At 37.0% G+C, this 13,193-nt stretch overlaps 1 protein-coding gene across 1 annotated transcript; it reads right to left on the bottom strand.

The window, feature by feature from the left end:
* Positions 1-280: 280 nt before the first annotated feature.
* On the bottom strand, positions 281-6,610 carry LOC132176341 (kinesin-like protein KIN-12F). The gene is made up of 17 exons (XM_059588520.2): positions 6,201-6,610; positions 6,049-6,111; positions 5,811-5,936; positions 5,418-5,501; positions 5,180-5,305; positions 5,028-5,087; positions 4,887-4,940; positions 4,711-4,803; positions 4,483-4,578; positions 4,079-4,227; positions 3,626-3,775; positions 3,270-3,399; positions 2,206-3,168; positions 2,023-2,118; positions 1,856-1,939; positions 990-1,766; positions 281-803 (listed from the first exon to the last, which is right to left on the bottom strand). Exons 1-17 carry the CDS (start codon positions 6,489-6,491, stop codon positions 552-554), a joined length of 3,594 nt encoding a protein of 1,197 aa, XP_059444503.2. The 5' UTR covers positions 6,492-6,610; the 3' UTR covers positions 281-551.
* Positions 6,611-13,193: the final 6,583 nt, after the last annotated feature.

Genomic DNA, 13,193 nt, shown 5'->3' with positions numbered 1-13,193 from the left:
ATCCCAAGCATATCAAATGTGGTCAATGTAGAGATGCATAAATTTGATCCAATTAATTTAAAAGGATTAATGTTAGAAGCCACATTTTTTACCACACAAATTTTTTTTTTTTTTTCTTGCCAATATGCAATACCAATCAGCCCAATCATTGTTTTAAGAAAAAAAACAAAAAATGGCTGATTAACATTGTCACATAAGCAAGGTGAAATAAAAATATAATTTTTAGCATTATTATTTCAAGAATGACTGCTTCGTTAACAGAGTAGAATAATGATGAGGATGAAGGTGTAGGTACCACAGCAATGTGTTTTTAAATGACAAAAATTTAAGAAATCCTATCAAGTAGGCTGCAAACATGAGTAGCCAAAGAAGCATCCACAATCAGGAGTAAAGAATAAATATTCAATCAATCGCATGCCAACCATACATTAATGAATTGTGTATAATCATTGGACCCGAGTAGGGTCTGACTCAAGCCCACCCATCACACAACAATGCACATCCACCTCCAACTCTCAGTGGCTGAATTTAACTTCGAAAGGAGAATATTATTAGTAGTGATCTTGATATATTGCTCCAAATTCTGCTCTCCATGCTTGATCATCATCTGAATATGGGGTTGTTGTGTTGTTGTGTGCTATGTCGGAATCCTCGCGATATAGTGGTTGCAATGCAGATTCAGGCAATTTGCTCTCTGCAAGATACTGCTTCATGGTGATCATCTCCATCTTGTGTTTTCTTTTAAGCTTGTCCATTTGCTTCTTTAACTTTTCGTTGTCTTCTTGAACCTTTGCAAAGTTCCCCTGCATTGATGTGAAAATCGAAAGCACGAGTAATGAATCAGAAAACTATTTATACTTGGAATCCGGTTCTCTCAATTTCATGGTCAGGATTTAAAGCTGGTATATTTAACAGTGTATATGAATGTATATGAATGAAGTTAATGTTGACACGCCTTTCAAAAAAATTTAAAAGCAAAAATTAGCTACCTCTGAAACTGATGCAGCTTGTTCAGCTTCTCTCAGCCTAACAAGGAGTTCTCCAGCTGCATGAACGGCTTCTGCAGTGTCTCTAAGTTGAATTCTAAGACTCTTGTTCTCCTTTTTCAACGCTTCTCTCTCCCTCTCCCTCTCCACCCTCAACGCAGAAAGCTCTGCAGCAAGGGATTTAGCAAAACGAGAGCCATGACCTTTTTTCCCTGCCTTTGCAGCTGCCTTCTTCACCTCCGCTATCCCTTCCATGATTGCACGATGCTTTCCAACCAAGTCATTATACTTATCTTGTAGTTCAGCATAGTGTTCGATCATTCTAGCATGCCCAAGGACTGATCTGTGAAGTGCATCATCCAACTCTTCAGTGCACCTCTTCTCTAATGTCAACTCCATCTCCACCTTCTCTGCACGTCGGCGGTGGGATTCAAGGTCAATTCTCAGTTCATCAGTTAAAGAAATCCAATCACTCTCCATTTCTGTCCATCTCTGTCTTTCGCTCTCTAGTTCTTCCTTAGTATCTAGATGATCTACACCACTTTTTCGTAATTGGATTGATCGGGACAACAAAGAAGATCTTAGTTTTTCAACAGATTTGTTATGAGAAGCATCAGAATATGACTGCAACTTGCTTTTTAACCCTTCAATTTCCTTAAGAAGTGCTTCCTTCTCATTCAGATCAAAATATCTGCTCCCAAACCCAGGTTCCACAACTTCCTTTACTTCACATTTTTCCTTTATCATCTCTGGCAGATTATTCTCAGTGCATCTCACAAGCTGCACAAACCACCACACCAAGAATTTCGTAAGAAGGAATTTCCCAACATTTGAAATGAGAGATTTGATAGGGGAAAACAATTACTGACCTTGTCATCCTTTGAAGCCTCAAGACAAAATGTACTGCTTTCTTGAGCATGCATTTCTTCCTTCTCATGTTTGTATTGCTCTACCTGCGGCAATCTCAGATTGTCAATTACAAAATCCACATCATAAACATCCTAAGAATTTCTAGAGGTCAGAAAATTCTTATTACCAGTCGATTCAACTGCTCAATTTTGGCAGCTTGCTCCATGCAAACATTTTCAAGCTCCTCTCGCTTAATTGATTTTATCATAGCATTCCCGGTTTCCTGAAACAGCAGAAACAGAAAACTAAATACAATGCATAAAAAAGATTAGGGTTAATTAAACTTGGCGGAAATTAAGTCTTGTCATACATTAGGCACTTGGGTAGGATTCTCTGCCTCATTGACTGCTAAAACCCATGTCTTCAAGCTATCCTGGGCGTCGTTGGAATCCTTCTCGGATATTCTTTGTCGGCAAGATGCACAAAGGAAAGAAGCAGATGGTCCATTTAAAGATGATTTCTCTTCTGGTATTGTCTGAATAGAAGCATTGGCCTTATCAACTTCTGAACAAGGTTTCAATGTCAAGTGCTCAAAGGAGAAGGAAACCAAAGATTTATTTGGTGCCGAGCTCCGCTGGTGATAGTCAATGATCTGCAAGCCTCTGTGAAGGCTAGCAGCCAAGGTCTCAGTGGGGCCTGTACATGACTTGCTTGACCGCAAAGAAGATCGGATGTTCTCACTCTGTTTAAGTGATTGTCTTAACACATCCAAGTTGAACTTAGAACTTTCAGACACACTGTTGTGACTTGCTAAATGACTTGACATATTCATGCTTTTCCTTTGGATATTTCCAATTTTCGGAGACTCAGACAATGGTGGGTCTTGCAGAATTGGGGACTGACAGCACGAACTAATTGAAATGCTCTTTCTGGATGCATGATCAACATCTGTTAAGGTGTTGAAAGCACTCACAAAATTATCTTCTGAAGCATCATTGGCCATACTGATTTCTTCAATTTCACTTTCTGAATTCATCAGGTCTGCCTCACAGCTTTCCTCCATTGAATAAAACTGGATGGAATCCCTATTAACAGATGTGTCTCTAATACTCTCCTCAGAACTATGCAACTTATCTAGATGCTGACAAAGTTCCCTAACATCATCTTGATCAACATTTACTACCTCTTCATCAGAATCATTGTCTGTGGGGGTTAGAATCAAAGAACGGTTAAGGCTTACTCTCAATTGATTCAAGACATTTCGTCCTTGAAAATATCCATTTTGGCTCCCCACTGATGTACATTCATTAGACCTCGCTCGTATAAGTTCCTCCTGAAACCGAAAAAACAAAAATTTCTTAAACCTCAGCTTGCTGCTAGCAACAGACTCAGAAATAAGATTTCAATTATAGCTCCTACAGGAAAACTTAATACCTTCAACTGACGAATTTGATCACTCAAATCATTAACATCGTCCTCTCTAATTTCATTTATTACCGGCTCATTTCTAATAAATTTTACTCGCTGTCCAAATCTGAGAGTTCTCAGTGTATCACTGCTATTTCTGCAATCAAAAAGCATAATTTTTATTTCAGAAAAAGACCAAACCTCAATTATTGTTTCAGGAGAATGTTAAAAATATGTTCTAAAATTCCTATGTATGAAAACGATTTAATCTAATAATGGTTAGCATGTAGCATCAAACTGTAAACATTGTAAAGGTTCACATAATTGTTGCTGAGATTCTATGATACAAAAAATAATAATAATAAAAGGTTCAAGTCATATACTTGTTTTCTGGGGAGATGGCACAAATGACTGTGAGTTTGGCATTGCCACCAAGTGATTCTCGCAATAAATGTGTTAAACAGGAACCTCTGTATGAAATATCTCCCGAATTTCCAGACTGAGCACCTTTTGCAAGAATATTCACCAAGTGCCTGCACCAATATAAGAAAACAGTGATTATGAACCATGGCTATGTACGTCAAGTAGTTGACAAACTCAACCAATTCAAACCAAGCATAACTAGCAAGACATTGTTTCATTGTACAGTTGTGTTCAGCATGACTGGAAATAAGGTGTTATCCAATCATAGCACTTTCGGCATAATAAGTAAAAAGGGCAATAGACTAATTGCAATGGTAGAATCACCATCTAAGCAGTAATCTGCAAAAAAGAGATCTAATGAAAGAAAGAAAAAAAAATATATAAGTTAAGGCTCATGGCATCAATCATCATACCCAAGTTGTGACAAGGACTTCTTCAAATGTTTGCCTTCCCTTACAATTTGTCTACCCCCATCATCAACTTTATTTCTATCAAGTGCTGCAAGATCAACAAGGCTGATTCTGCTTGTTTTTGAACTATTGAAACACTTTGACGAGGTTCCCTGTGGCATGAGTTGATAAAAAATACATGTAAAATGGAACCATTAAAGGGATAATAACAACGGTAAGAGCAAGTCAAGGACTCTAACATGGATAACGGGTACAATGATGCATAGCTTCATATGATTTCATTAAATGTTAAGACCAACTTCGGCCCTAGGGAATAGTCATTTCATGAACAGTTCTATCACAAACAAACGATCTCTTTAACAGAATAAAATATTTTACTGATAACTTACGGAAATATCTAACAATACCTTACACCAGGACTCGATGATGAAAGTAAAAACAATATGGGACCTCGAGCTCTTAGAATTTAAGCTAGTGGCTCCAACTTTTCTACTTGAAAGTCCCTGCATCACATGTGGACACGTTAACCAAATAAAGCATGAAAGAACAATAATTTTGAGCCATGTAAAGCAATGAATTATGCCAATATATTCACTGCAAGAAGAGAAGCAGGCTTCTCAAAAGGTATTGCATACCTTGATGAGGATTTGAGTTACATCCTCGAAGCTAGTCACATATTCCTCAGTCAAATTCTCAACATACAAGCCATTTTTTGCATCATCACTTATCTGGAACAATTTTTTACCAAACCCATTATTACAATCAAGTATTAGCGACACATCTAAAAATATAAAGGATAGCAAGTCTCTACCTCAAGGTTTCGCTGAGTGGGGTCTAGTAAATCCCCAATTTGTTCGTTATATATCTGTGGATAAACAAATCAATTAGACAAAACATCTTACTGCAAGTGAGGGAAGAAGAGCATAAATCACTAGTAGATTTTCAGAAATACCTCAAGGAAAGAGCAACGGCACTGATAATTTATTTGTTTTCCTTCTGAGTTCTGTTGCTCCTATACATAACAATTCAAACCAAACAGTCAAGAAACACATATTGACATTGCTTATTTTCACTTGCAGTACAAAATTTAGAAGCAAAACATACTCTCTGAATCTCGGAGAATAACATTTGGAAGATGCGAGGAACAATGCCCTGGTGACTACTGCTTGAGGGATCCTCAACCATGGCGCTTGGCGGACCCCACATTGTGTATGTCTTTCCACTTCCAGTCTAGTGAGAATTCAGCAAAGTTACTATATTGCTAGTGACATTGACAAATAAACTATTGAAATCATTTTGCTCCAAGGAAATGTCAAGAGATGAAACACATTTTAAAAATTACCTGTCCATATGACAAAATCGAAGCGTTGTAACCAGCTAAAGCATTTTTCACCAAAGGGACTCCAACTAACTGGAATACATCTTCCTGTTTTGAACCAACAAATAAAATCTTATAAATGAAAAAGGGTCTTACCTTTCGTTTGGTCACTAAGAAAGCTAATGAAAACAGAAGGAACAATCAAATTTTATATCTCAAATTCATGTTATTGTAGTTTCAAAAATTTGAACTCAATCCAAATTTCACAATCCAAAGTGTTCCAATAACAAATAATCTAAGATTACGACTTCAAACTTCTCTAAATTTCCTAATTCTTTTGAGGATTCAAGCAAGGCATTACTCAACGTTAAATGAAATATAAATATTAAATCAAAACGCCGGGATCAATTAGCATACCTGATTCACATTGGAATCAATAACTGAATCGAACATAAATTTCCGATCCCCAACAGACAATGTATCCGAAGAGACCTTCTTTACTGTCCGATCCCCCTCATTAACAGGTCTGATCCTCACTACAACCTATAGTAGATAAAGAATAACAATTATCATATTATATCAATATCATCCCCAACAGTAAAATTAAAATTCAAAAAGAAAATCGAAATTTCATGACTAAGCTCAGATCCCGTACCTTTACCGGTGGCTCCAGAGGTGCCAATAATTCACACTGATTGTCCGATTCTTCAATCTCATCCTGAAAATTTTTCTTTTTAGGTTTATATATCTATTTCTTAAATAAATACCTTTTTGTGGAGAAAAAAAAATGTGATTTCAAAATTCTACCTGTACTGGCAGATCGGGTGGCGCCGGAGCTTCGCTAGCGATCTGGTACCCCGAAGCCGACAATTTGGACGGTGACAATTCGGTCACCGAATGCGAGACCTGGATATCGGTGGTCGGGATGTTCGGATCGGCTGGCGGAGTGTTCTCGGCGTTGGAATTGGAGAGTTTAGGGTTTGACAAGTTGGATTTGCGCTTGGAGATGGATCTGGGAAGGAGTTTCCGGATCGACGAGGTCGATATGTTCCCCAGGAACCGACTCTCCGTGGCCTCTGTGCTCTGATTGGGCCTCATGCTTCACTCAGAGAGAGAGAGAGAGAGAGAGAGTTTGGATTCAAATGTTGGTTGAGAGGGAAGTGGAAGACGAGCGTTTTGGAGGAGGATGGTGATATGACCGTTGAGAATTTGGAATTCTTTATTGTGGGATTTAAATCTTCAAGTAGTTTTCAAATGCCCTCTCATCTTTCAAATGTTGTGAAATTATTCAAATGCCCTCCCATCTTTCTCTCTCTCCTTTTTTTTTTTTTTTAATTTTGATTTTCTTTTTTTTCTTCCCAAACAAGCCTCAACGTCATGATAGAGTTATCAAAATTTTTCCAACGTTTGCTGTTTGTATTGTTTTTTGTGGGTTTTTATCTCCCTGCCATGACTTGGTTTGATTTTGAGGAGGAGATTGATGTTGGTGGTCGTCCTATGCCGGCTCATTTTTGGTTTTCTGCAGTGCCTACTTTTCAACAGCCATTTAACAGTGGTTGTTGGTTTGCCCGCAAAGATCTCTTCACGGAGTTTCTTTGCAATTTGCACCGCCTTGTGCGGTTCTGGAATAGGCCCGGCTTGCTTATGATTCTTTTGGGATCATTGGCAATTACCATTGCCTGCTGTTTGGTCCTTTTGGACTGGATCCAGTACTTGTTCTTGTATTTGCACTGTATTTTACCATTTGGACTTTGTTGTTGGGGTGGCCTTCCCTCTTATTTTTATTTCTGTATTGTTTTAGTTTATTTTGGGTTTATTGTTGGGGAGCCCACCCCTTTTTCGTTTTCAGGATCTCTCACTTTTTCTTCCGTTCGGATCAAAAGTGGAAAAGATCCTTCCCTGTAGCCCTTTCCTTATTCAATTAAAAAAAAAAAAAAAAAGAGTAATACCCAAAAAATCTACGGTCAAAATGCACAAAAAACAGAGAGATAATCTTACTTATTTATAATTGTTTGAATACTTTCACCCATTCAATAGCTTCATCCCCATTGATGGTGAAGCTAAAAATTTAAATTAACACTTGTAACATTACTCCTAATGGACAGGTGTTATGCATGGATTAGGATCCCTTACAATAGTAAATTCTCAAATTACATAATTTTGATCGGTTTTATATATCGAAACACTTGAAAAATATTACCTATTAAAAATGTGATATGTTACAATTGAGTAGTTTTTCATCAGGTTGTTATTCTCTATGTTCTAAAAAAAGCTTTAAACAAAAAATTGTCATTTGCTTTTATGAAGAAAAAAATCTCTACAAAAGTGAATACAAAGCTTTTTGGGAGGCCGGACTTAAATTTCGATACCTAAAAAGAACGTAAATTACATAATTTGAGAATCTACAATTTTAAAGAAATTATAGAAAATCATGATCCGTGGAGTACTCTAATCAAATGATTAGACGTAACTGTTAGGGTTTTGTCAAAACATAGGGGAAACACCTTTTGTTGCTCTGTCTGTATACCCAAAATAAGATACTCTGGATACGTAATTTTTAGCATACCCATTCTGGCTACCCCTCCATTCAATAATAATGTTCATCGTCAAGTTTCAATTTTAAGGGTTCTATTATTTACCTGCAAAAATCTAAAATGATCCTAACTCAAATATTCATGTATATACAAAACATAATAATTTTTGAAATGTAAGAACTTGTTGTGTGGTCATTGGCACGAAAAATAATTTTTGTTTTTTAAAATTTAGAAGCATTTCTAAAATTAAAAGAGCATGGAAAACATGTTTTCAAATACAAAAAGGGTTTAACAATTTCTAAAATTAGGAACTTTTAAGATTTCTTCAAACTTCGGTGAACCGTAACAAAAATAAGTTTAATTCATTATTTATGCAATCAATTATGTACAATATTTTTGGGGAAATAAGTAAACTTCAAATAAAAGTCAAATAAAATTGAAGTATTTAGAATTTCTGGATAATCGATGAATGGTTCAAGGCAGGCAGGCAGGCAGGAACAAATTAATTAGTCCCTCAGAAGATTCAAAAACTAGCCGTTGTGGCCGGTGGGGCAAAAGTCGGAGCGGATTATTAATTAAACCAACGGCACGATTTAGGTGATGACCAGCTGAATGAATCCATGAGGGACCCTATAAACTCACAACGGTCACAATTTACCCTACAGAAATTGAACATATTTGTCATTATAGAGAGCTTTTTTTATTTTTACTATTTATAATTTATGTGTAAAATTTAGAAAGGTGATTTTAAATGAACATGGTCTACCCAAGAATAAAACTTTGGAAGCATACCTCTACGGCCCATTTGGTTAAAGCCCAAACAAGCCCATTTATGATAAGTTCTATAAATTGATCGAACCCAATTAGGCTAAGATGGGCAGGCGTGCAGACACATAATCAAATCAGTTATTTCATAGACCCTCTTCTTAACTAATGAAAGGCGGAAAAGCACTCCATAGAGAGAAGGGAAAGGGATCAGTCGCCATGTACACGTCATAATAGCCAAACACTTTTTTTTTTTCTTTTTTTTTTTAATAATTTCTCTTCACTAGTTACCTTTCGAAATCAGTACAATAGTACTAACATAAGCATTGGAGTGACTTCGGCTGATTCCAGTCGAACACTTTATGCTTAACCTTTCTTCTCTTTACAAATTTAGCGTGTAACCAACTGATTCTCTAATACTAATAAATCTTTAAAATTGTAGCCCTGCAATCCCTTGCAGCTAGGGGACCTTAATCCTTCTCCGAAAAGCTCTCTTTAGCATATTAGCAAACACCTCATGAGTATACTGGTAAGCCACAAGAGTCTATTGCATTGTTTCTTCGGGCCCCTCCTTTTGTTCAAAAATTAAAGCCGCCCAATTGACCTTCAAAAAGGCCACCAGCTGTTTTCCATCTTTCTTTTCTCCAAATATTATATATATGTTTCCTTTTCATTGCCAGTCTTAATCTGCTGCACGCTTAAGCCTCAGTTCACACGTGCTTAAGCATTTGAAGTATTTAAGCTGTTCATGCTTGTGCAGATAAATTCAAATAACAAGGTAACGTTTGGAGTTAATTTTGGGGGAATAAAGTAAAGTTTCTAGTGACTTTGGACATAAATCGTGTAGCCACCCCCCTTTTTTTCCCCTAATTAAATAGGAAAATAAGGATTTCAAGTTTCGTGTACCCATCTTGAGCCCACATATTGAGCATCTCAGGAATATTTGTCCAAATTTCACATAATTTATGCAAGAAATGAGAGAAGAGGTGTAACAGTTCTGTTCTTATAACCGCTGTTAATGAATACAAATATCGAAAGGAAAGAGAGAAAAAATTCAATGAATGAATGAATTGACTATTGAACTAGATATTTCGAAAATACTTAAACCTCCTTAAATATTTGAGGACGACTCCTTCTGTTCATAACTGAACAAATGACTATCAAAATACTAATTACATTTTCATTCAGGCTATTTATACATCTTCTCCCAACTAACACTTCAACTAACTCTCAATTAACTAAACTGTATTATAACCTTTTCAACTAACTAAATTATATTATAACAGTACTTATTACAAGAGGAGTATGGGGGGAAAGGCCTAAAACTGCAAAGGATGTAAGACTCAAGCATTCAAGTCTCACACCACCTCTCTCTCTCTCTCTCTCTCAAAAGAAAATTTCTGAAGATTTCGATCCATAATTATACTGAGAACATCTCCATGGCCTCTCAACCATTAGGATCTAGGCCTGTGCCCATTGTTCAATTCTGGAGTCAATATAATTATCTCCTCATCCTCCCTCTGTATTCAACAGAAAGATTGTCATTTCTTCTAGATTTTCTCTGACCATAGACCTTATTTATAAAAATAATAATAATAAAAGGTAAACTTTTGGCATGTTCGATTGAATCGAATATGATTTTATTCCACGGTAGGGGTCATATATTTGCTAGATTGGACAAGTATCTTCAACAGGGAAATCTTTTTCCACTTTCTATTGGCTAGAAAAAACTAGGGAATTCTCTTTCCAAAATAGCATATTTCAAATTGCATAGGGTATCTAGTTTAATTCCCTGCTGTACTTACATGATACTTTAGATAAAACTTGCAAATTCTTCTCCCCCACCATTAAACTCGATAGAGGGTAAATACGGAAATAGTACCTCCGTCTATATTCCGTTCATAAAACTTATGGATCTCTATGTCACCACCACTAAAATGCGACACATATTCCAACAAGGTAATCCACCCTGTCAATTTACTTTCACCATTACCCTTACCACTTCTACCTAAACCCTGGTGGACCTCTCTAACCTTTCGGCCTTTTAGCTTCTCCTTCTGGTGTATAGCGTGCGATCATTTTATCAACATCATGAACAAGTGCACATATGCTGTATATCATGTCAATCAAAATTGTTTTGCTAACATTTTTTTTTTTTTGACACATCCACTTGTCAATTAAAGGACCTAATTATGATTTTCTTAATCATTTAAGGGCATGATTTTAATTTTCTCAACATCAAAGATCAAATTAAAATTGTATACGCTACTTACAATATTTGTATGTGCTTCTTAAGATCAGGGAATGTGGGATTAGGTGAACAATAAAGGAGGCAAGGGTGTAAAAGAGTCAAAAGCACCATTTAAATAATACCTAATAGGGATTTAAAAGCTCACGGATTGCCACAATTTCAAACCAAGATGATGCTCAGTAGACACCTGCTAAACGAGTTCAAGAAGAGTCAAGATTTGCTGACATTTCTTTATTTTGGTTGTGTTGGAATATATTTCCATATAATTGTGATGGTAATCAAATATTTGGAAATATATTATAACACATTGGGACGGCTACATATCACTGTAAAATAATTATATGATAAAAATGTAATATATATCATTGCGTAATGCTACGTACTAAAGACAAAATCTGGATTAAAAGTTGGTACATAATATTACCCTAACGTTTATAGTTTGAGAATATAAAACAAAAATAAAAAGGGGAATGGTTTAACGAAAAAAATCATTATCAAATCGCTCGGAATGTGGATACTCAATACTTTATTTCTAACAATTCAAATAATAAAATTATTGAAAATTTCTATCTATCTCGAGAATCTTCCCGGACTAGAGGCCAAGTTTATGATCAACATTGACGTTTGCCCATTGGTTGGATTATACGTGTTTTTCTAAGATCACGTGGAAAATTGGATAAAAAAAGAAGCTTCATTTTGATCTTCAACTATCCCCACCATCTAAGAAAGAATTTTCAAAGGACCACATCATAATTTCTCTCAACAGAAAGCTAGTTTAGTGGACACCGTATAGTTTCTAGACTTGGAACTAGTTTAGTGGAGGGGTTAATTAATACTAGGGTTAAATATAACATCTAAGTGGTTTGTCATTTTATCCAAAAAAGTTTATTGATTTTATAGAAGTGACAAATTTGTTCTTAGTACTTTCCACTTTTATCAAAATGGTCCTTATGTTTATTTGTCGTCCAAAACACTAAGTTACTAGCACAGTTTTTGTTACATCACATGTACAAACACATCACTTAAAAAATTAAAAAAAGAAGAAAAAAAAAATGATTGTAAAAAAAATCACCTCCATAGCCAATGGTGAGGTTCCAAACGACATAACCCTATCATTGTGAAGGTAGGTTGCGGAGACCCTCACTTCGAGGTAGGACACGGGAGGACTGTGACGTTCTACATCGCCTGAGTATGAAGATGAGGATGTACTTAAATGTATATTTACACCCTTAATGACAACAACACGTTTTAAAGCCGTGATTGTCATAATCCCATCAGAATTTTGCTGTTAAGCGTGCTTCTGCTGGAGTAGTACCAGGATGGGTGGCCTCTTAGGAAGTCTGGCTCGAGAAGAGCCAAAAGCGGACAATATTGTGTGTTATTGGGGTGAGGTGTTACAAATGGTATCAGAGTCATTGCCCAACCTGAGATGGAAGAAGCGTGCACAAGCCCATGAAGGTAGCTAGCGGGCACTCACTGAGACGGACGCCAAGAATGGGCTAATCCCATAAGGGTCACTAGCGGGGACGCTGGGTCCTAAGAGGGAGTGATGGTGACGTCTCACATTGCTTGGGTATGAAGATGGGGATGTGCTTAAATGTATACTACACTCTTAACAATAACAACGTATTTTAAAGCCGTGATGGTCATGATCCCATCAGAATTCCGCAGTTAAACGTGTTTTTGCTGGAGTAATACCAGGATGGGTGACTTCTTGGGAAGTCTGGTTTGAGGGAAGCAAAAAACGGACAATATTATGTGTCATTGGGGTGAGGTGTTACAGGGACTACCTCACCTACATGGGGGTGGTAGCAGGAGACTCCATCATTTTCGTGACCTTCTCCTCTTATCTTGATGAGGTGGTTGTAGGGTGTGTGAGAGTTCCCCCCCCTTTCGCCTTCTAGGGTGGGTCGCAGGTGACTCCCCCATCCCACAACCACTTCCTTCCCTTTTCAAGTGGGTCATGGGAATGTGGATCCCTCATGACCACCCTGCAAAAGTGGAATAGCCTCATCGTGACCTTTTAGCAGGGTGGGGGATCCTCGTGACTCACCATCTTATGCCCTTTTGGGTGGGCCACGAAAAACTTCTCCCCTGTAACCACTTCTGCGGGGTAGGGTCTCCCGTGAATCACTTTTGTGAGAGTAAGGCTAGGTTGTTGGGAATCTCGCCGCCACCAGTATAGGCATTTTTGCCCTACAACAACCCCTCCCTTTTTCTTTTCTATTTTAAGAGATATGCTAGTGTAGT

The sequence above is a fragment of the Corylus avellana genome, chromosome 3 (assembly GCF_965113065.1).
Source record: "Corylus avellana chromosome 3, dhCorAvel1.hap1.2, whole genome shotgun sequence".
NCBI lineage: Eukaryota > Viridiplantae > Streptophyta > Magnoliopsida > Fagales > Betulaceae > Corylus > Corylus avellana.
Note: the sequence above shows the minus strand (reverse complement) of the source record. Positions and strands in the feature narration are given on the sequence as shown.

Excerpts from the sequence above, each read along its gene's own strand:
- LOC132176341 (XM_059588520.2), bottom strand. The coding sequence starts at position 6,491 with ATGAGGCCCAATCAGAGCACAGAGGCCACGGAGAGTCGGTTCCTGGGG. Across the intron at positions 4,941-5,027 it reads GCCGTTGCTCTTTCCTTGAG|ATATATAACGAACAAATTGG; the intron begins GTATTTCTGAAA and ends GTTTATCCACAG. Across the intron at positions 4,804-4,886 it reads CCACTCAGCGAAACCTTGAG|ATAAGTGATGATGCAAAAAA; the intron begins GTAGAGACTTGC and ends AAATTGTTCCAG.